At 39.7% G+C, this 24,374-nt stretch overlaps 2 protein-coding genes across 6 annotated transcripts in view; one reads left to right on the plus strand and one right to left on the minus strand.

The window, feature by feature from the left end:
- The window catches only part of syne2b (spectrin repeat containing, nuclear envelope 2b), a 170,572-nt gene extending 148,219 nt beyond the window's left edge, over positions 1-22,353 (plus strand). Inside the window, exons 118-133 of the mRNA XM_042388688.1 lie at positions 3,628-3,815; positions 4,113-4,263; positions 6,775-6,957; positions 9,014-9,151; positions 9,338-9,532; positions 10,160-10,469; positions 11,707-11,775; positions 12,213-12,349; positions 12,443-12,572; positions 13,656-13,867; positions 14,062-14,262; positions 14,360-14,488; positions 14,645-14,836; positions 15,749-15,829; positions 16,529-16,578; positions 18,151-22,353. Coding sequence (XP_042244622.1) covers positions 3,628-3,815; positions 4,113-4,263; positions 6,775-6,957; positions 9,014-9,151; positions 9,338-9,532; positions 10,160-10,469; positions 11,707-11,775; positions 12,213-12,349; positions 12,443-12,572; positions 13,656-13,867; positions 14,062-14,262; positions 14,360-14,488; positions 14,645-14,836; positions 15,749-15,829; positions 16,529-16,578; positions 18,151-18,361 — 2,577 coding nt within the window. The 3' untranslated portion in view covers positions 18,362-22,353. The remainder of the gene's footprint in view (positions 1-3,627; positions 3,816-4,112; positions 4,264-6,774; positions 6,958-9,013; positions 9,152-9,337; positions 9,533-10,159; positions 10,470-11,706; positions 11,776-12,212; positions 12,350-12,442; positions 12,573-13,655; positions 13,868-14,061; positions 14,263-14,359; positions 14,489-14,644; positions 14,837-15,748; positions 15,830-16,528; positions 16,579-18,150) is intronic.
- A 712-nt stretch (positions 22,354-23,065) lies between these two features.
- Positions 23,066-24,374, minus strand: part of esr2b (estrogen receptor 2b) — a 41,553-nt gene continuing 40,244 nt past the window's right edge. For 3 of the 5 annotated variants that reach the window (XM_042387828.1, XM_042387830.1, XM_042387829.1), the window contains one exon: positions 23,066-24,000. In XM_042387828.1, the coding sequence (XP_042243762.1) occupies positions 23,886-24,000 (115 nt within the window). In that variant the 3' untranslated portion in view covers positions 23,066-23,885. The remainder of the gene's footprint in view (positions 24,001-24,374) is intronic. The other 2 variants (XM_042387831.1, XM_042387832.1) reach the window with 2 other exon arrangements.

The following is a 24,374-nucleotide window of genomic DNA, read 5'->3' on the forward strand; positions in this document are numbered from 1 at the left end:
CTCAGATTCTGGGTCAATAAATTAATCCGGCAACAACAGCGTAACATTTTGTTCCAAATAACAATGACGAAGCATTTTGCTTTTGCTACATCTCAATATTGTCTTTTCCATAGCAACAACATCTGAGCCTCATGGATTTTGTAGTATTTAAAGCCATTCAACATAATAAACAGACAGGAAAAAGGGAGATTTCAGGAACAAAAGTGAAATGATTTAAAACACAAGAGGAAACTCCAGGAGAGTCCTGTGTTTCTCTGTCGGGGAACAAAGAGAGAAAACTTTCAAATGGGAATTTATAGTGAGGGAAAAATACAGCTCTATCTAACTGCTGAGCTTTGGAAAAAAAAAGGGTGTTTTACTTACTCCACTATGAGGCGAGACACCACAGGGTACTTTTTAGGGAATGTAAGGGCAGGAAGTACCTTACTTGCACACGGGTGACGCTCACCTGCTTTTAAACCCTTTATGTTATAGCCTACCCCAGCAGCGGTCCTCAGCATAATAACACAAGAATAGAGTAATGTGAGCTACAAAGTATAATCTCAGCAAGCTGCAGGAAGCGGTGTATTTGTGAAGGAGGAAGCTGCCATGCTGGGCTTAGAGACGGCAAATGCACTGAGAGCCGGGCCTCGGGGGGCGGGGGGGGGGGCGGTCCGGCGTGCTCACAAAATGGACTTCAGCCCATTTGTAGACTGCTGGACTACCACTTTACTAAATGCAGGAAAGATTCTGGGTTTATGGAGAGGTGAAAAGATTCAGAGGAAGGATTATTCCAACAGAGGATGAATGGGATTTGCTTTTAGATACAGTACGCTCTCTACCAATGTCTTGCATTTGTGTTTTTGTTTTTTGTTTTTTTTACATTTATTTATTCAGGGAAGTTTCACTGAGAGGAAACCTCTCATCTTTTGCAGGAACACCCTGATCACATTCACATAGTTACATACAGTCACACTTGGAAGATGCTTTTTCACCTCTCACACCAGGATTTATCCTGCCGGTCCGGGGATTGAACCCTTGTGACCGGATTGATGCCGGTCACAAGTTCACTTCTCTAACCTTTAGGCCGCAGCTGCTCCACCTCTTGTGTATGATCAAGCACTTCCTGCTGGGGTTTGACGATAAGACAAACAAGACGTGTGCTTCCTCTGAGTGCTCTGTCGAGGTTTTTTACTCAAAAACATCAGCCGAAGACAATAAAAAAAGCTTTCAGATCGCTGCTAAGTTGATATATCACAATTATTAATATATTGCAATGTCAGACAGTCAGTCGGTCCACTGCTTTGATCCAGACTGAAGTATCTCAGAGTTTGAATCCTCCTGGCTTCATTTAGTGATCACAGCAGGTCAAAGTTCTGAACATCGAGTGAAATATCTCAACATCTACCCGACAGATTAGGACAAAGTTTTGTACAGACGTTCATGGTTCTCAGACGGTTAATGATACCGACGTTAGATATCCAATAACATTTCTTCTGGTGCCACCATTGAGTTTTTAAGTGAAATGTCTCACCAACTATTGGATGGATCGCTATGAAATTAGGTTCACACATTCATTTTCCCCTGACGATGAATTGTGAATTGATTTTTGATGATCTCGCTCCATCATCATGTTCAATTTTAATTTGTCCAATACTTTGGTTTATGACCAAATACATGCAAAACGAATGACATCCCCATCATGCTAATGTGCTAAGCTAAAATGGTAAACATACCTGCTAAACTTTAGCCTCTTTGCATTGTCATTGTGAGCATGTATGCTGACGTTAGCATTTAGCTCAAAGCATTCATGTATGTTAATGGGGTGGACAAAATATAAGGAACACTTTTCAATATAATGTACTCCAGTTCACCACCACCAAACACTACAACCTCAGTGATAAACATAAAGTAGATTTATCACCTTTCTGACGATGTCAACAAAAATTAAAAATGTATAAGCTTCATAAAAGTAGAATTTATGGCAGAGCTGTTGTACACACATCCTGTTAAGAAACATCAGAGTTTATATGTTAAGATTTACAACTTGAATGGGTAATTATTGTAAACTCAGCTCTCACTCTGCACTGCCTAGACTGGTTTTTTTTTGTGAGGAGAAACAAAAAGAGGCACCTTTCCCCACATTAGCAGCTCATTTAATCTCACCTGTTGCTTCTGTTATATCTGATCCCATCACCTTTTAAACTGCAGATACTGAATTATGTCAGAATATTCACATTATACAGTAATTCAGCTCTCCGTCAACACTGCAGCACACTGTGGGGAACATGAAAACACAGCCTCTTCTTCATTGAGATTGGTTGACTTTTCTTGCTTTTCTGGGAAATTTAACATTTTTTAAACTTACAAGTTCTCTGAACTGTCAAAAAACAACAGTCAGAGTGCTTTTTGCTGTCAGTCTTTATGTGTTTGTATTTTTTTTAAAAGGACTAACATTTTGAAATAAAAGCTATAATGTGCTCTTAACAGGGTTGATTGGATATTTCTTTCTAGTTCTAGTTTTATGATGGATTTTGTGGACAGAGTGCAAATGCATTGATTTCACAAGATGTGACGGAGGCTGACCTACGCTAATTTGTTGACGCGCTGATAATCTCTTGCTAATTACTTTTCTCTCCCCTCAAAATACTTGTGAGATCTTTTGAAACAACAACAGAAGAAATTAAAAAAAAAAAAAACTCTAGAAATCCTCAAAACAAATTGGACTTGATTCGCCTGTCTGAGGAGAGAAATAGCTCTATTCACAAAGGGGAGAGATAGAGAAAGTTGGCAGACAGGCAGAGAGAACGAGGAAGAAAACACGAGCAAATTGGTGAGAGGAAGAGGAAGAGACGGAGAGCCGCGCCGGCTGAAAGAGACGGGGACTTATCCTGTTCTTCAGAAAAGGCTGCAGGTCTCTCCATTAGTGGATGAAGGACGGCTGAAATGACTCCTGTGTGGATGGGCTCTTTAAGCTTTCACCGGTCACCATGGCAACCCAGAGAGTGGTAACTTTGAACAAACAAGAGCCAACAAAAAGTGCTGTCAGGCCTCGGTGAGGTAGCGACAGAAGCACACACCGCAAAAAAAAAAAATCTGATGTTGAAGTGCTGGAATAAAAGTACTAATCCCACCGTTTACTGACCGACTCTGACTCATAGTGAACAAACTTCATGTCTTTGTGTGGCCGAAGTTCAATATGTCACTCAATGACAACTGAGCTCTCTCCATCTGCTGAAAACATTGGAAATGATTGAACATTCCAACAAACACAAATAGCTAAAAATAAATCCATTTGGCAGATGTTCTCTTGGGGAAAAAAACTGATTTCTTTGGAAACTCCTTTTTTTGCACCGAGCCATCATGTGTTGCAGTCAGGATCAACTACTTCTGTAAATTATGGTCCAACTCTGGAGTGTTAATGTGGTTTATTTTGGCAGCTACGAACAATTTGAACTCAACTTGACCATAGTGAGCCTCAATCTGCCTCCAAGTAGATTGTTGTATCAAACCTTTGATCAATAAATGAACTCTAAACAAGCTGAAACACAAAATTGCACCAAATTTAAACTAGTCTTTTGTGGTCCAGACCAGAGGAAACAAACTGTAGATGTGATCTAAGTGCGTCTGTGCTGTTTTGAACTACAGGATCTGCAGCGGGACATCGAGCAGCACACGGAGAGCGTGGCGTCGGTGCTGACGCTGTGTGACGTCCTGCTCCACGATGCCGACGCCTGCGGTGGCGACTCGGAAAACGACTCGATCCAGCAGACGACCCGCAGCCTGGACCGACGCTGGAGGAACATCTGTGCCATGTCCATGGAAAGGAGGATGAGGTGAGCGGTTATACCAGGTTTCAGTGACTCCTCCTGCAATAAACTGCCCTCAATAGTTTACTGGTGCTGTTTGTTTCTGGTGTAAAAGTCTCAACTGTGTGTTTTTCTCTTGACAGAAAATGCACTTACTTAAATTTATGTAGTGAACCTGACTCACATGACAAATGACTCATTGATTTATATTTGTTTTTAGGAGATGATGATTCAATGAAATAAGCAGTAATAAATCTGAATTCATAATTTATCCTGTTTCCTGCTGCCAGGCTGCTTAGTTGAATTTCCTCGTGTTGTTTTCAGGATTGAGGAGACCTGGCGTCTCTGGTGTAAGTTCATGGATGACTATTCTCGCTTTGAAGACTGGCTAAAGACAGCTGAGCTCACTGCAGCCCAGCCTGACTCAGCCGACGTCCTCTACACCAGTGCCAAGGAGGAGCTCAAGAAGTTTGAGGTAAGCAGAAGGCTGGACAGGGAAAGCTGTGGCATGAAAGAGGCTCTGCTAGACCTAAGAATGGGGGCAAGTCTGTCCTGGTGATGTAGGAAAGGCCATAGGTTCATTAAAATCAAGAGAGTTTGTCTGGTTGGTAACACGATTCAGTAAATTCAATTAAAGTTGCTATAAAGCAAACTTTAGGCCTGATGGTTCATCCTTTGGGGAGCAAAGGGTTAGGTTGAATTGAATGAATGAAACTGTCTGTTTGATTTATAATTCTTTTGTGTACAAGATGAGGTTTTGACCAAGCGACAACCTCCGGGGCTGAAAAATGAAGCCAATGCGGAAGTGCCAAAAACCCATAGACCCCCATGTTAAAATGCAGCAGAAATAAACATGTTTACAGTCTGGTACAAACAACGGTTTTGGTCTCTGTAGCTAATTTCCCCTTTCATTACAACTGTACGGGGGGTGAATTTTTTTATAACTCACCTGTTTAAATTTTATTAAACCGTAAAGTTCTGCATAATGAAGGACATGGCTGCTTTGAGTGACAGGTCCGCCAGCCTCTACGTGGCTTGTTTCAGCCATTCGGCCCGCCTCTTTGCCCATTTTTGATTGGCTGGGAGTTAGGCAGCGTCACGCACTGCCAAGATGGCGACGGCCGGAGCGGCTCGCTTTGAGCTTCAAAACCGCTCTTCATAAACCAACGGGTGGCGTCATGGTAACTACGTCCATATTTTTATACAGTCTATGGTTTTGACCAGATGATGGCACCAGGAGAAAGGTTACAGGATGACCTAAAACATATAAGGGTTCATCCTCTGGCGAGTGTGAATATTCACCGCAAATCTCACTAAAATCTGGCCAGTAGTTGTTAAAACATCTGGCTGTGAACCAAAGTGTCGTACAAACCGGCAAGGTGGCGTTTTAACCAACAGACATTAGCAATGACTCCAGTCTTTCCAGTTTCAGAGAATGAATTAGTTGTTGTAAATCTCTCTTTGTTTCGTTTCCTATCAAAATATGTCCAAGAGATTAAAGGTACAATATGTAAGAATCAGAAATTCCGTCTCATTAGTGACACCGGTGGCTGTTAAGTGAACTGCAGTCAGTCGTGCTATCGTGTATGCTTGCACATATAGCACCTTTTCCATTTTTACACAGTTTTAGAATTCAGAGTCACATATGTTCCCCGATTCTCTTAGCTTTTGGAAGTATCCAACATCTGGGACCAGCTGCAAAAAAAAGCAGTGCATTGGTTTATTTTGTCAGATAGTTAAATAACAGCCAAAAAAAATAATGCCTGCAGCTTTGGAAACTTTTTATTTATGATATGTTTCAGTCTGAATGCAGTTTCAGGTTCAGGTGTTCAGCTGTTGCTAAGTAACCTTTGATGTGTCATTCTGGATTAGAAACACAGATTAGCGTCTGTTAATCTCCGACTCCGCTGAGGTGCCCCCATCTCTATGGCGACATGTATTCAGTGTAGACGGTGATGCTTACTAAACACACTTCATCCTGCGGAGAACCAGTGACCTACTGGATATACTGACTGTCACATGTAATGGAAGCTGTGGGAGTGTAATCGTTAGAGAAGTTCAAATCCACAAACGGACTGGAAAAGGTTGTTAATCCTCTGAGCGGCTGATAGCGGGGGCCTGCTGTGTGCTTTGTTCAGTGTCAAAGTGTCAAACTGTATATTGACTTTACTGTAGAAATGTTAGGCAGAAAAAGAGCATAGATAGAGCATGTTTTATATCAAATTAGTATAGTTTATCTAACTATCTATCCAGTTAATGAGATTGAACAAAAATACAAATACTCATATTCATTTTCCAGGCCTTTGATCAAAGCCTTCTCTTGAGAATTTGCCATTTGTGTACATAATCTGCCATGGTATTGATTATAATGAATTTTTTGTAAATCAGTCAAACAAGCTCACACTGCAATCAAGTACCTTTCATATAGGATGGTATAGCTTAAAATAGGGTTTTACTAGTAAATGCGAATGTGTTTGAAAAAGGAACTTGATTTAGTTCAGGTTGGATTGAACAAGACAGATAGAAAGGTTTGAAAAGAGATTAATTAGCGTTGCATTTAATGTAATAATGTAATAATCAAATATCAAAACCCAACCATACTCCATACTAAAATAAGAATAAAAGGTGAGAGCAGTGACATAATGGAAGTCAGTGGACACAAAGTTAAGTAAAAATGTGAATAAATAGTATTAAGTGTGACGATAACAGAATAAAATGTTTCTTATTATGCCGGCTCTGACAACTAAACTCTTTTCTTTAGTGCTTCATACTGGTCATGGTTCCAACCTGGTTCCTGACATCTGTTGTCTCTGGCTTACATGGAGTTCAATATCAAGTTTAGAAAATATAACTTTTTGTACTTTTAATGGAGTGTAAAACCACAAAAAGATTTCAGTTTCAGGATTCATGTTCATGTCTGCATGTCTGAAGTTTGAAATTCGTCCGAAAATTAGTTTGTCTTCATACTCTCATGTTCTCCTCTCAGGCGTTCCAGCGGCAGGTTCACGAGCGCCTGACTCAGCTGGAGCTCGTCAACAAACAGTACCGCCGCCTGGCCCGGGAGAACCGCACAGACGCCGCCAGCAAGCTCAAAGTTATGGTCCACGAGGGGAACCAGCGGTGGGACAGCCTGCAGAGGAGGGTGGCCGCTGTACTCCGCAGACTCAAGGTGAGACGAGAGGTCAGAGGTCAGGAGCGTGATTTTATATGATTGCTCCTCAAAAATAATGTTTAAGACCTTTGGTATACATTTTATTTACATTTATAAACATTTAATAATGGGTTATGGCTGTAATGTAGTTGTAAGTAGATATACATAGTATATACATAGTAAAACACAGTTGTAATAATATAAAATATGGCTTCATAGGAGAAGTTATAATTGCCGACAGTATTAACAAACTTAAAAATGTCCTTATGTCTAGTTATAACTACATTATAATGTGCTATAAACTTTTATTAAATGTGTGTATACTGCTTATAAACGCTAAATTGGGGGACTTAAAGTGTCACAAAGACTTTTAATTGCAGATGGGAGATAATCATGATTAATATTTAGTGCTGTGTTAGGAAACTTCCCCAAAATAGAAGCAAAATATTGAGAAATTTGAACTTCAATACCTAGAAATCCAGTATCAGAGGCGAAATTGATTGACTCTGAGACAAAAATCAGAAACCAAACATCAGCATGTATCAAACCTTTCCCCTTGATCTCTGCGGTATCTCTCCCGGCTCTGGGCTCCGCCCTAAGCCGTCAGGATTTAGGTCACCTCTCAGACGGTGACGAGGCACGAGGAGTCACGTTGGCAGGAGGCTGGTTTCATCGTGGCATGTGGCGCTGAGCAGATGGAGGATGTTTATGTTGCTTTAGAAAGATTGCGTGTAATCAAAGGAGTCAGCCGGCGGTTGACCTTTGCATGCTCGGCCCCTGTAAGCTATATTCACATCACGGTAATACGAGGAAGACCGGGGTCACCAGAGCTTAATAGTATGTGTAGAAACATCCAATCACAGGAGTTAATTCATAGACTAGTGATGAAGGAGAGAAAGACTCAAAAATGGAGCTGAGTTTTTATTACCAGACTGCATTTTGATCTATTGAGACGTAAAAAGTTCAGCTGTTAGAAATCCAAGCAGACATTGGATATCTGTAAAAAAATTAGCATTTTCACACATTCTCACGCCACACGTCCATTTTCTCACACAGTGAAAAACAAATTCATAACTGATAATGTTGCGGCACGAAAAGAAGACACTGACGGCGCACAGACAGACAAGACAGAGCAGCACATTCAGACCATCAGGGGGGAAAGCCAGAAATATACACAAATCCATTATATTGTAATATATTCCCATGCATGCTGCTCAGAGTAATCTGTCAGCGGCTCTTCTGGCAGCAGCACAGCATCTTTCCATCTCTTCTTGTGCCATGCACACGCAGGTGGAAGTGAGTTACCATGGTTACTACGGGGACGCTCTGTGTCTTTGTCACTCTGAAACTTTCTCGCAATTTCCAATAATAGGTTTTTTGGTTATTTGTGAGGCCATTTCATTCATCCAAATTGTTTGCAATTGTTAGGCTTTGAAGATGGCCAGCTGAGTATTGAGAATAGCAGCCCTCAGGTTTAACATTATATAACCAGGTTTAATTATCTGAATCATATTGTGATGTGTTGTAAGGCTGTTTCATTTATATAAATTGTTTTTCCTTGTTTGATCTTGATGATGGCCTAGAAGCCTGCAACCTTCTAACATTTTAGGCTACGTAATGTTTTCATGAATATAATTTCAAATTTGAAGTAGCCATTCTTCTGATAATCATTTCCTGATCCACCCAATTATACACTGTTGTTGATGCATTCTTGGTTTTCATAGCACCCACAATCTAAGTAATCTAGACTGGTGCAGATGTCTGTCTGTAGTTGGTGTTTTAAATTACCTCCATCCCCCCCGATGAGCAAGGATAATATTTGCCTCACAAATTGCACAATCATAGAACTTCTCTATCATTGTCCATGCAGCTCCAGGAAGCTAAGATTTATTTTTTATATGTTAACTCAGTCCTGTGTGTTGTAAGAAATCTCCTTTCTTCGGTCTGACCTTGGTCCGTCTCATCTTTCTAAGCAAAACAGAGGGAATCAATAAGGGATTGTTATACTCTCTGAAATGAAGCCAAAGAGAATTCAAATAACAATCTCATCATCTTCTGCTCTGTGCCCTCGCAGCACTTTACCTCTCAGAGAGAAGACTTTGAGGGAACTCGTGAGGGGATCCTGGTATGGCTGACTGAGATGGACCTCCAACTCACCAACGTGGAGCACTTCTCTGAGAGCGACATCGAAGACAAGATGAGGCAGCTGAATGTAAGTCTGCTCCCACTCATCATTACACTCTGCTTATTATACATGTTTATCTGCAATATGCCATAAATCACCCCGCAGTTCTCCTTTTAATAAACTGAATCCTGAACTGTCTACATATTTCCAGTTACTCTGGACCCCTACATTTCTAAAAATGTCTGTTTTCCTCCCTGGTGTCACCCTCCGCAGGGTTTCCAGCAGGAGATCACGTTGAACACCAACAAGATCGATGCCCTGATCGTGTTCGGGGAGAACCTGATCCAGAAAAGCGCTCCTCTGGACGCCGTGCTGATCGAGGACGAGCTGGAGGAGCTCCACTCCTACTGCCAGGAGGTGTTCGGCAGGGTGGCTCGTTTCCACCACCGCCTCGTCAACAGACGCCCGGTCAGTCGGACCACTAAGGTCCTATACTGTTACAACAGGTTTTATGTTTTGTCAGGTCAGGTTTTATTTGAAGAAAACTTGCACGAGACAGAACTGTAGGACCCAGATTTTGCTGTTTGTTTGGTTCACCAACAATAAATGGGATGTCATATAGAACAAGCTCAGGAAGAACCGCCTGTACAAACAAGAATGTTGGTATTTTTCAAGCATCTGCTTGTGCACATACAGGTATATTATTCTTAGTGAAACTCCCTCATATGTGTTCAACCCAAGCAGCAACCTCCGGGGCTGTAAAATGAAGCCAATGCGAAAGTGCCAAAAACTGCAGTTCCTTGAATGGCCACTTGAGGCTCCAAAAGTCAATCCCCATAGACCCCCATGTTAAAATGCCCAACTTTACAGCAGAAATAAACATGTTTACAGCCTGGTACAAAAAACAGTTTTGGTCTCTATAGCCAATTTCCCCTTTCATGTCAACTGTACAGGGGCTGATTTTTTTTATAACTCACCCGTTTAAATTTTATGAAGCCATAAAGTTATGCATAATGAAAAGAAAATGGGTTGTTTTAATTAAATTCTTTAAATTAAACGATTTATAATTTCTTGATCTTCCTCTTTGCCCTGCAGGTTCTGGAAGAGGAGAGGGAGCTGTCAGACCGCGACACGGACCTGGACGACTCACCCGATCTCACCAACGGGACCTCCTGGAGGAAGACGAGTAAGAAAGAGGAGGAGGAAGAGGTTCCAGCGGTAGGCGGCGTCTCGGCCGGACGGCAGGCCATGTGCCACCTCCTGGCGCCCCCTCTGGAGCGGTCTGGAAGAGAGACCCCCGTCAGCGTGGACTCTATCCCGCTGGAGTGGGATCACACGGTCGACGTGGGAGGATCGTCATCACATGAGGATGACGAGGACGCCACCTTCTTCAGCGCCCTGTCAGGTAAGACGGCTGCTTATCTGCAGAACTGCAGGTGTTCGCTTCTCTCAGTCAGTCATCATTTGGGGATTATATGTTGTAGCGTTTTAACTACAAATTGTACAATTTCACATTTTGTTGATAAAGTTTTTAGATTTCTCACTTCTTCTAAGCAGCCATTTGTTTCCGTTTATTTTAAGACTGTACATATGATATATATGAACAGTTTGTCAGCTTTATTTTTCCTCAGAATTTACAGACGGCTGACAAATTAAAGGACAAACTGGTCCAGGTCTGAATGTTTGACCCCTACAGTGAGGGGATCTGGTGGCTCTGTTATGCTTTGGGGGTCATTTTGCTGGCTTGGTTTGGGTCCACTTGTCCCCTTAGGGGGAGGAGTCACCTTTAACCTATGATTAAACATTTCCATCCTGATGGGAGTGGTCTCTACTAGGATGACAATGCCCCAATTCACAGGGCACGAGGGGTCGTTGAATGGTTTGATGAGTATGAAAATGATGTGAATCATATGTTATGACCTTCACAGTCACCAGATCTCAACCTTATCGAACACCTATGGGAGATTTTGGATTGACGGTACTCTCCACCACCATCATCAAAACACCAAATGAGGGAATATCTTTTTGAAGAATGGTGTTCATCCCTCCAGAAGAGTTCAGAGACTTGTAGAATCGATACCAAGGCTGAGGAACACCATTTGTCAAAAAAATGTTCGCCATGACTGACATCTCCTTTGTCTCAAACAAATTTCAGGTCTTTGCGAGTTAGTTTCCAGACTGTAGTGAAATGAAATGATCAATAAAGACAGTTTTTTTAGAATAAAGTCCAACTTTATTATCCACCAAGATGTTCCATCTGGTGGTTCAATAAAATGTACACTCGCAGGACAACACAGTGACAGTGTACTGTCTCTCTAAATAATAAAACACAACCAGTCCCTGGAGAAAAAAAACAGATTAATATTGATTCTCTAGGAAATAAGCAAAACAATTTTCTGTGGGAAAATTGCTTTTTATATGTGTTCTTGTTGCCAAAAGAGTTTAAAATGATGGAAAATGAATCATAAACTTGGGAAATGGTCAGCAGTAATGAAAAATTTGATATTTGTACTTAATAAATGAGAGACGACAAAACGGGGACCCGCACTGTTAACTTTGATACTTTGATGCTCATGAAACAGCTTCATAAGCTCCATCCCTTTTAGCTGTCGGACGCCGTTGACCTCCGCTCTCTCTTACAGATGTGAAGGTCACAGAGAGCTCAGAGTCGTTTGTTAAAGCGACTGTCAGGGCAGTGAAAGCAGCTTCGGGTAGGCGCTCTGCCTGCTGCATGCGACTGCCTCACTGTGTGCTTAAGGACCCACTTCCCGTCTCCTAGCAACCGCATCCCCTCCTTCCCCATCCCTCAGCAGTTATCCATCTAATTTTTTTTGTCTTTGCTTCACCCAATATGTATTTAAAGTCACAGATGTGGCTCTGAACCACTACAACAGTCTTTTGTTTGCCAAGATCAAGTGACACATGAAACTTGCATGATACTGTGATCCATTTGTGCTGTTTTCATGCATGTTATTCACAGATGTTTTTAGTTTTGTGCATGTGTCAGATCTTTGATGGAAAAACCACAAGACTATCTTCTCTGTGGTTTATTTTTTTTTACCTTGTTGTCATTCTGGTTATGCATGTCTCTCTTTCTTACTTTCTTAATTTTTCATTACTTTTGTTAAGCATTTCTTCTTCTCTTCAGTTAAGTCAGTGACCGACCCACCCAGCTGGCACCAGCCCGGCTCCCCGGAGAGGAAACGACTTCCCCGAGAAATGATCAGAGGCCTGAGCTCGTCTCCCACACACACCACCAGCACTCCTTTCCGCCAGCAGGGATATGTAAGCACACACACAGTTATTGTCTGACACAGCGTTCCTTCACTGTAGATGTAAAACGGTGTTTGAGATGAACGTTGCATTGTGTGCATTCAGGCTAAGCTGATGTCGGAGTGCAGCGGCAGCATCAACAGTGTGAAGAGAGTCAAGCTGATCCTGAACGATGAAGAGGAGCTGGAGGAAACGGGTCTGACCAGCAGCACGGCCGACAAACAGACCAGCACAGGTAGAGCAGTGACGAAGAGAAACTCTGATAACAAATGAATTCAAAGTCTTGGTTTAGATTCAGAAAATACAAATAGTGATAGAAGTGTAACTTGTTGTAGGCTGGTCTATGTACTGTCAAAATTGAGACCACCCGTGACTTTGCCATGAACTTATGCATTTACATTTCAAGAACATTTTTTTTCTGGATTTACTGAAGCTGGATGAGATTTTTGTGTTGTAAACCAAACCGGCTGACAATTGTAAAAAAAGAGCTGCAACTAATGATTATTTTCATAATCGATTAATCTGCTTAATTATCTTCTTGTTTAATTGTTTTCATAATATCCCAAAGCACAAGGTGACATCATCAAAATGTCATATTTTGTCGGACATGAAGTCCAAAACTCCCCAAAATATGATTAACTATAATTTAAAACCAAGATAAGCATTTTTGTCTAAAAAAAAATTACTTATTAAATTATCAAAATGATAGTAGATTAATTTTCTTTCATTCAATTAATTTTTTTGCTGATCTAGTTTTCATGATTTATTTATTTATTTAATGTGCTCATAATTTTTTTTGGATTAATCATTAGTCTATGGAGTGTGAGAGTCCCCAGAGCTCAGTGTCTTTAAATTGCTTGTTTTGTCAAACCAACAAGCCAAAACCCAAATGTACTCAGTTCACAATGATAAAAAAAAACAGAGAAGAAGAAAACATTTACATTTGAGAAGCTGGAACCACCAAATAGTTGCCATGTTCTGCAGTTGTTGTCATTTATGTTTCAGCACTGATGTAAAAGATCATGAAAGACTTCTGTGTGATCATCATATTTTGTCTGAATGTCTCAGAAATAAAGTGGTTATGATTTATTGATGTTGAAACCCTGAATTAAATACCTTTATTAATACTTCCAGTAGCATAATTAGCTGTAGAACAAAAGCTTAAAAATACCATTTATCACCCAAATGCACATTTAACTCTCACTTGTGCTCTCAATCCTGGACTGATATTAACAAGGAAATAAATTAGTAGTAATAATAATATTTTTAAAGAGAGTCTGGACGTTTCCTCACAGTGACTCTCTTTGTGTCTGGTCAGGTGTGATCGAGCGCTGGGAGCTGCTACAAGCGCAGAAGTTTGACAACGAGACGGACATTAAGCAGGACCTGGAGCAGTGGCAGAAGCTGAACTCTGACCTCTGTGATGTCACTTCCTGGCTGGGCAGGGTGCTGCCGGAGCTGGAGAGGCTGCAGAGAATCGCACCGTCCACCAGCATCCGAGACACAGAGGTCAACATCAGGAAACTCAAGGTAACAACGACAGAGCTGCACAGTCATTTTTTTCATGACTTATATTTTAAACCGTAAACACTGGGACAGAAATGAGGAAATGTATTGATCTTACAAGGAATGATACTTTCTAATCACACAAGACGACTAATTTGGAAGGATAAACACTTCATTCCATCCCCACAAACATCAATCTCCCCCTTTCTTTCCTTCAGGAGATGCAGAAGACTTTCAACAGCTACAAGTGTCTGATGATCTCCGTCAACCTGAGCAGCCGTCACTTCCTGCGGGGCGACAGCGCCGAGCTGCGGGAGCTGCAGGACGCTCTGAGCTCCGCCAACCACAGCTGGACGCAGGCCTGCGGCGGGCTGGAGAGCTGGGAGAGGAGGCTACACTCTGCGCTCATGCAGTGTCAGGTGAGGGCTGACGACAATTAAGACAATTAAGATACTTGAACCTAAACTTTAAATGTAGTATGACCTTTGACCTCTGTGATTTTTTTTTCTTCCTTAGGAGTTTCATGAGACGCTGCACTCTCTGCTGTTGTGGCTCGCTCAGACAGAGAATAAACTCAGAGCCATAAACATCAGCGACCTGTCGACCTCACGCTCCACCCTGCTGGAGCACAGAGACACGCTGACGGTGAGGAGACGACCGCCATGATCATTTAATGCTTAATATTCACTCTCTGACACTCAACAAGCTTGGAAAATGTTCTAAACATTCACTGTGATGGAAGAAAATTTGGGGGATTTAGAGGAATAAAGGCTTGTGCTCTCTGTCGCCCCCCTGCTGCAGGCTCTGCAGGAGGAGCTGCGTAGCCGCCAGCGAGACGTCTCCTCGCTGCAGGAGATCTCCTCCCAGCTCCTCCTGGAGGTCACCAGAGAGGACAGCGTGGAGGCCAAGGAGAAGGTCCACGTCATCGGCAACAAACTGCATCTCCTGCTGCGACAGGTGGCCGCCGACCTGCACGCGCTGCGGGGAAGACTGGTAGGACGAGTTTCATTTTTACCTCGGTTTTTTCCAGGTTTAGCTGAGCATGAGGGCTCATAACATCTCACCTTATTAGACAGACGTTCCATTCATTGCAGTTTTTCCTGCCATAAAGTGATTGGAACAGCAAGTGACGAAACTTTAATGTCTTTTTTTTTTTTAAATACTAGTGCCAATATTATTATTGTTATAATATTATTGTTTGTAATGATACTAAAACAGCACCTTTTCAGCATTTTACTTGGCTGGGTCCTTTTTCAAAATCTTTTTTTACATTTATTTAAAAAACTATTTTTAAAAACGTGTCAGTATTTAATATTTAATGTAGAGCCACAAGACAACTTAAAAACACAGCATCAAATGAACAAAACTGTCATTTAAAGCTCCAAATCACTTTGTTCTTCCCAAAGATTTATTAGGATTTTATTTTGAATTGTAAAATAAACTGTTACCAAGAAAATGTAAGGTTTTGGGGACACTAATGAAACCAGTGATTGTACCTTTAAATCAATATCTGATCAAATGACAATTAAAACCAGACTGTCAGTACTTATTTTAGGTATTCGTTGCCACATAAACAATTTGTTTGGTCTAATTTAAAAAAAATCTTATAACCACCCTTTCCTGCATCAATTAGTAATCTGAAGTAAAATTGTTATTTTAAGATCTTAAAAAAAGTATAAAAGTTATATAACGAAACCTTAAGTTAGCTAATCTGAGACAAAGTTGTTATTTTGGGATGTTATATACACTGTAAATAAAACGGGTTTGACTAGTAAGTGAGATGCAATCTACAGTCATGAGGAGGAGGGAGGACCGTCAGTGCTTTATGACCTCTGATCCTGTTGACTTTGACTTGGTTTGTTCAGTGTTATCTGATGTTCTGTTTGTTTCCTGTCTGTGTTTCAGGAAACCTGCTCAACCAGCTCTGAAATGGACAGCATCGGTCTGGGAACGCTCAGCTCTCCTCTGCTGCTGCAGCAGCACAAGGTACACCTGAATATTTACTAATGTCAGACTCTCTACAAGGTGAATAATGACATACACATACAGCAGATGTTCCCCACATGGGGTTTTCAAGATAAATCTAAGGGGTTGTGGGATGATTAACAGGATAGGAAAGTGAAAAAAAGTATTTATTTTTCAGACTTTGTTTGGAAAATTGTGAATTTTACCTCTAAAATTAATGTAGTTTAAGTCGTCATGGTAACATTTCTAAAACAGAGCTAAAATGCAAAATCAATGCAATCACACTTAAGTAAAATTCCAGTTATATTACCCTAAAAAAAAGACATTTAGCCTGAGTCACCAAAGGAAATGTCATGTTATCTAAATAAAAAAAGAGGTTATCCTCTCTACGGTGGCCATTTTGGGACATAAGACTCATATCCGGAGCAGCTCCATGCTACCAAATGCTAGCATGCTAATGCTATCATGTTAACAATCTCACAATTAGCATGTTGACATTAAATCTCAAATTAAAAGATTATAAGTCACAAGTTTAAGTGGTATGCCATTATTAACTGTAATGTTGGACAACTTAACCTGTTTTGACATTTTTTTTTGAAGCTACACTGACATTATATTTACTATACATCACTTAATTTCTAATTTAATTCTTCAGTTGTTCAGTCATATATTGAAAGTAGAGAAGTGATTGATGCCTTTTTATCTTGTTCTTTGCTTTAGGAGGAGGCTGGTCTACAGGCAGCTACAGTCAGACAACCAGCGACTAGAAGGTACGTTTTACAAGCCAACAGTTATTATATTACTTGATTTTTAGTAAATTAACTAAAAGGTTCAGTTCACCCAAATTACAAAAAGAAATCTCACTTTCTGGCTAGTTTGTTTTATTTCATTTTCTCAGTTTGTTGCCTCCATCACAATACAATGGAGGTAAATGGAAATAAGTTTGTGTTGCTCACAAAATGAAAAAATTAGACTTAAAAAAATTAAACTGTTCTCATTGGAACTACTTTCTACCAAATAAATAGTTCCAATGAAAATTGTTAATAGTGAAGTCTGTGGATTATCCTGTAATTTTTCAATGTTTTGAACACAACAAACAAAATTCCATTTACCTCCATTGTACTGGGACATAAACGGGCATTTTAAAACCTGGTTAAATAAAACCAAAACTGCATCTGCATGGCGAGATAATACTGAAATATTGAGTGAACTGATCTTTTAAACAAACTAAACGAAACCACTGGTTCTTCAGGAACAGTTGAACATTTTGGAAAATATGGTTATCTGCCTTCTTGACAAGCATTAGATGAGAAGATTTACAGTGTATCAGTCCCATGTCTGTGTGTTAAGTAAGAAGCTAAAGCTCAGCATAAAGAATGGAAACAGCTAGCCTGGCTCTGTTCAAAAATCAAAATTACAGCTACGAACACGTCTGAAGCTCACTAATTAACACATATCTGTTTTTTAAATCCTCACACAAATAGAAATGTTTAAAAAAGTGGTTTTACTTGGTTTTAATGTCTATCTCTAAAACTTCATTGTCATATTTACATTTCTGTTTGCATATCAATTAAACTAACAACATATGTGTTAATTAAGCTGTGTCTCAAATCACATACTTCTGTTAGTACACTTTCATGTGGTACGCTGTTTACACTATATATTACTGGCGTAGTGCGCAAATTTTGACAGGGTAGTGTTGTCGATCGCAACAATCGCAAATTAGCATTAGCGAGCTTTAGCATTTGCATTATCGTTTGCGCTACCAAATCATTACAGGCTGCTAAATTAACCCAAAAAACATGCTGATGGCTTATATCTGACAACAGTATAGTGATGCTTAGTGCTAAAAAACACATTTATAACTTACATTTGTATAATGTGGCGATGTTCACTGTAGTTACAATGTACCCGGCTGCCATTTCCAGTTTGAAAAGTGGTCCCTCCCCTTCGCTACGTAGCCAAGATGGCGACCATTGAGGGCGAGAAGTGTCCATAGTTCCACACTCAACTTTTTGACTGTTTTGAGTGCACCATCCTGGTACTCGCAGTGCACTTATGCACTCAAAATGTTAAGTGTAAGTACAGAAGTATGCGATTTGAGACACAGCACAGCTTTAAAGTTAGTGCCAGGGTGTATTTTTGAAATTCAGACAGAGCCAGGCTTGCCATTTCCCCCCAGCTTTTAGTATTTATGCTAAGCTAATCGCCATTCATTCTTAACGCACAGACGATAGTGGCATCAGTCTTCTCATCTAACACTCAGCAGGACAGCATATAAGCTAAAATGTCAAATTATTCCTTTGTAATCGAACTTATAAGCCTACTTTGTTCGTATCCAGGGAGGAGAGGAGGGATTCCTCCCCACACAGACCCTTCTTCTTGCGGGTTCTACGAGCGGCCTTTCCCCTGCACCTGCTCTTCTTCATGCTTCTGGTTCTGGCCTGCCTGGTGCCTCTGACTGAAGAGGATTACAGCTGTACACTGTCCAACAACTTTGCCCGTTCCTTCTATCCGATGCTGCGTTACACCAACGGCCCTCCTCCCACATGAAAACTGCCACAACACTCAGCAGTGAAGTTCATCTCTAACTTCTCCCGACAAGGAGAAGGAGGACTGAAGCCGTGACGAAGGCTGAAATCCAAAATGGACTCCTTAACAGTGTTAAGGTGCAAGTTCACCACCACACAAAAGACACCTTCTCCCCTCCACAAAAGAAGCACCGCCGTTCCTATATGAAGGCCTCATCTTGTGTTTTTTTTTTTGACTAAATTTTATTGGTGTATTTAAAAATTTATTTATTTATTCTCTGTGGAGCAGCGCCACACATATGAAAAGCCATATCACTGGTTTGTTTTAAAAGTTTTTAAATGTAGTTGACGTCCCCCCCCCCACCGACCATCTTCAACATATGGTGCAAAGAAAAGAAATGTCTCAAGATTTATTTTGATATCTACAGTATATTTTCATTTTTGTACTCTGACAATAGTCCGTGGGATCCAGTTTGGAGGATAAAGGACAATTATCACCAAAGCATCCAGAAATTGAGGACTACGCTGGCCATTTTCTACCACAGCAGCTATTTTTACCTTTTTTTTTTTTCATAGAAGGCAGCCACTTGTTAGCATATTTTGTACATTAAGGAAATACGGTGTGTTGTTTTGTTTTTGTTGTTTGATTTAGAGGTATTTAAGATATGAAGATCTGTAAGATATGACCATTTTTTAAAATCCTGGCAGTGACTCATCTGCAGACATGCCTTTCTGTAGCCAAATGGTTTTTGAATTATCATACTTTTATCAGATAACAATGTACTTTTAATGCTGTTGTTAATGAATTTTGTATATAATGGCAACTACTGAGAAAGAAATAGATAAATTATTGTTTCTGTGTACGAATGTGTGTTTGAGTGTGGCACTGAAAACTGTCACACCTGGTCTAATGATAACTTTGAAATACTTCTTTCTATACATTTATACAGAGTTACCATTAGGACAATAATTGCCACAAACATAAAAAAGTGGCTGCCAGTACTTTGAGACAAATATTTTCCTATGATTATGTAAATTTCATGGCCAGTGTTTTGGAGGTCATTTTTGAAGATTTTAGCAGGTAACTGAACCTGAAGATTTTGCAAAGATCCTCAAATTAAAGCTGCATTAAGCAATTTTTGACCACTGAGGGGCAGAAAGATTTTAAACACACTGAAACACAACCCTTTATACACCAATAGCTAGTCAAGTGCATAAAGCTAACATATTAGCAAAAAATAGAAAGAAAACAAAGAACATTATGATCCTTCCACTGGTGTTCATGGCCAACTGTTTCAGTCTACAGGTGCTACATGTTCCACTTTATTAAACGGCTAGTAGCTAACTTTGTCCATCTGCTATTTGGTCCTGGACACATATAGCTACACTCTGCTTGTTAGCTGAGAACAGCTAGCTATGATTTTTTTATGGAGGGTTGTTAAGTGCCAGTGAGATTCAACCATATTGTCCATCTACAGCTGTAAAACCAAAACTGTGAGCTGAGAGAGGCTAAAAATCTCTGTACAGCTACAAAGTTGGGAGTTCATTCTCAGTGGTATTGGCACTATGAGCCACCTTTTAACACACTACACAGTCATTTGATTCAATGTAATATCAAAAATATTGCTTAATGAAGCTTTAAAGGGAGTTTTTTTTTGAGAAATGGTTAATATTCATGCAGGGGGGTATTAGCTTTATCTGGGAGTCCTGTGTCAAGAGATTAATACCACTACACATCCTGCCTTTTTGCTGTTTAACAAAGAACACACGGCATCATCTTATGTCGAAAAAAATCTAAACTACACCCTTTAAGACTAATTTTATAAAAAGGTTCACAACTTACCATACACAACCCGAGTTGACCCATGGAGTAAAGCCCTGCAGGCATCAAAACATCAAACAGGTTAAAACAAAGATTTTTTAAAATGCAATTTGTTGTTATTGTTTGTAATGTGCGTGTGGAATTTACCTGAACACTGCTTTAAAAAACACTTCTCCCATGTAGTTGGAAAATCTATAACGTGCCAGACTCGGAGTAGAACATGAATGTAACTGAACCTTTTGGGCATCGAATGTAGCTGTCTACATGCACAATCAAAGATCAATAAATGTAGGTTATTTACAATGCTAATAGTATTGATACTAAATGTTACAGAGGATTCTGTGTATGACTGAATTCTGGCTCCCTGTTTGAAATCTTGATCCTAATTTGTACATAATCTCAGCTTCGCACTTTGCTCAGAGGTCTAACAGAACATAAACGAACAACAAGAAGGTGTGTAAAGTTTGATTTATTTTGTGAACTTGTATTTATGGGATGTAGAGATTGTCATTTTTGACTGACAATAAACCGTGTTTACCATGATTTGCTGCTTTGCGTTTACTGTAATCGCTGGGTTAGAGAAAAATCCAGGCTAAGAGCTGACAGGTTCGACAGGCAAAAAACTTCTCACAAGATCTGTGTTATGGAAGTGTGTGTGTGTGTGTCTGTGTGTGTGTGTGTGTGTGAGCATGCATCTACAAGCCACAGACATCAGGAAAGAAAGAATAGTGAACATGTATCTGTCTATTAGCAGTGATAGGATAATCTGGCGTTAAGGCTGCATTTACACTGGCAGACAAGTGGCACAGACTCATGACTGGATGTCCAAAAAAACAATCAGTGGTGCATTCAGGACATTTCATCCAAAACTCTGGAGCATTTACTCCTTTGTTTTGTTTTGCCATTTGGACTCGGATGGATGGTATGAAATTTTCCAAGAGAGTTGTGATATGTGTAAATGACTAATTGACTGTAACCACGGTAAACAAGCCTCCAAAACAAGGCTATAACAGAACAAAAGTGAGTTCTGCACTGCTGTTCATATTTAGCTTTTTCTTCTGGTGTTATTCACTAGAGAAGATGCATATATTATAACAGAGATGCATATATATTACAACGAAGATGCATAAATTACAAGATTCCATCATGTTTAGTTGTAAATTATAAAAAAAAATTAGTTCTAATCGATTTTTATACACATCTTTAAATTTAAAATCAGACAGTGTTAAATATAAATGTGCATGAAATTAAACTGGACTGTATTTTTATGTTTTACTTTCATGGCAGCGAAACAAACACTGTTTAATTCAGTAAAACATGCAAACTTTTTGTTTAGATTTGGTAGGCTAGCTTGTTTTAAATGGTAACATAGCATGTCACCATTAATGAAGTTAGCTGTTAATTAAAGTAGAGTTGTGTTGTTGTTTATCGTGTAAAGTTAAGCATGTTAGGATACAAACGTGTACAGTTAGCATAGTAATATGCTAACATATAGCATATTAGCTTTAATCCTGAAATTAAGGTTCAAATAAAGTCAGTCATTTGTTTTTGAAGTTTCATGTCCTCAACTAAATGTCTAATGTGAGACAAGAGATCTTCATTTAATTGCTAACATGGTTAGTGATATGTGATATGATCTTTTTCTAGCATTTAGCATGTTAGCAGTAATCGCTATGGCTGTCAGGCATTTACTAGCTTTTCCAAACTCATACTATTGCAAGACGTCAAGAATGAACTTTGAAATTTAGTTTGTTGCATTGCTGAGATTAAGCGTGTCAATGTTCCAGCCTTAGCATGTTATTATTACTGTCAACAGCTAACAGGCGTCATAAATGCATGTGTATAGATCACATACGCATACATGTACATTAAGTTAATTGAACTGAGTAATTTGATTTAGGCAAACTGCAAACATTTGTGGTTTGTCTTAGTTTGGTATTATTAACAGGGTAAGTATGCATGTCAGTTGAAATGTACTGTATGCAATTAGAAAGTAATATTGTTGTTATTATGTTGTTATTATTATGTTGGGGTATATTATGCATATGGAGTTTACATGTTAGCATATTGCCTTGCTAACATCACAGTTGCTGACAATAAGTACAATTTAATATAAAGTAACTACGGCTACAGGACTTGATAGGCATCCTGTCATCGACTACATAATACATCATGTAAACACAGCACAAAAAGTAAGGAAATTTGTGTTTGGTAGATTATTTCTTTGTTGTAACAATGTTTCTTGGCAATAAATCTTATAACGTTGGAAAGCCTCTTTATTTCCCTTTTAAATGGTGCCACATTTGTAAGGAACATGCATTTGTGGGATGAGCAGCAGAGCTGAGTATGTGAGTTGTGCCCATGAAAAATATGCCAAATCTTCTCTGCCAATGCCAGAGTGGATTGGATAATTGAAGTTTGAAGAAACAAGACATATTTGGCAGTTTAACAATTTATTTAACAAATAGGAGCCTCAGTAGCGTGCGGAAGAACCATACGCAGCCACAACAGCCTGGCACCTCCTCCTCATGCTGGTCACCAGCCTGGTCACACACTGCTGTGGGATGGCATCCCATTCTTACCAGCATTTGTCGGTTTGTGGGGTTTATCAGAGACTACCTCCAGAATTAGGGAGTGGAGAGGATGGAATGGCCTGCCAGCAGTCCTGACCTCAACCCCATTAAACACTTGTGGGATCAGCTTGGGCGTGCTGTTCGTGCCAGAGTGACCAATACAACCACGTTGGCTAACTTGCGACAAATGCTGGTTGAAGAATGGGATGCCACGAGGCCACAAATGCATGTTCCTTACAAATGTGGCACCATTTAAAAGGGAAATAAACAGGCTTTCCAACAGTATAAGATTTATTGCCAAGAAGCATTGTTACAACAAAGAAATAATCTACCAAACACAAATTTCCTTACTTTTTGTGCTATGTTTAGTTTACATAAATGTTAAAAATGTTGTTATTTGGACTGTTTTGCTGGTGCTTAAGTGTTTAATTCAATGAAACGTGGTTTACTCGTGTTCCAGTAAAAAGAACAGATCTGTGCCACATATCATAAAGTGTAAATCCAGACTTAGTTTAGCCAGATGAACAGAGAAAAAAGCTATTTTAACAGTCATTTTGTGAAAAGGCCACTTCTACTTCTGCTTCTTGACTTGACTGACTTTGTACAAAGGAGAGTAGAAAAATCCTGGATGAACAGGCACCGATTAAAACATCAAAGTACACAATAGTAGTGAAGAAGAAGAAAAAAAAAACACCAGTGTGATAGAAAACACTGCCCTTTTACAGCTGTATTAATGGAAATGGATGTTAACTGTTGACCACATGCATGTTTCTGTAAGTCACTGCAGGTGGTTTGTAGATGGCTTGTTCTGGATATAACACCAAGGTGGAAAAAAAAAGATACAAATACTGTATATCAAAAAAGAGCACAAACCGACTGGCAGAGTTTAGCGATGTTCTCATGAACACCTACTGTAGTGCACATTCACAAGAAATATTTACGCACACAAAATATACATTCAATCAAAAACTGCTTCTTTTTTTTTTATACGCAAAGACTAAAAACATCTCAACAAGAGAAAAAAACTTTTACCTCACAACAGCACTTTGTTTTTTTGTTTTTTTTATCCTTTTTTTTGTTTGTTTGTTTCCTTTTCTCCATCTTTCGTGGTGGAAAGTTGTTCAGTCTCCGTTTGTCTCTTTACAGTCCAGTCACCCCTCTAAGGTGGTGTCCATGACAACTCCTTCAGCGATGACGTAGTCCCTCACTTCCTCCGCAAGACCCGCATCTCCTGAATCCAGTGACCACGGCTCAGGATGGATGTAACTGTGAGGAAAAGTGTGAAACGATCACTAAAAAGATATTTTTGGTGTACAAGACTTGGACAGGATGGACGGTATTTAATCAACTGGTGCTTTTTTCTCTACGACTGAATCTCGTGACTGGATTGAAACCAACTCAGTCACAACATACTCCAACTGGAAAGTAAATAAGTAAAAGTACTGCACTCCCTTCCTTCCTTTCTATAAATTTGTCCTTAATTTTTTTACTTTTGTTCCCTCTTTTCCTTATTTCTTTACTTTTTTCCTTACACTGTTCCCTTTTTCTTTCCTTCCTTCTGTCTTTCCTTTAATCTTTACTATTCTGTCCTCTGTTCCTACTTCCTTCCCAACATCTGTCCTTATTTCTTTCCTTCTTTC

The sequence above is a fragment of the Thunnus maccoyii genome, chromosome 16 (assembly GCF_910596095.1).
Source record: "Thunnus maccoyii chromosome 16, fThuMac1.1, whole genome shotgun sequence".
Classification (NCBI taxonomy): domain Eukaryota; kingdom Metazoa; phylum Chordata; class Actinopteri; order Scombriformes; family Scombridae; genus Thunnus; species Thunnus maccoyii.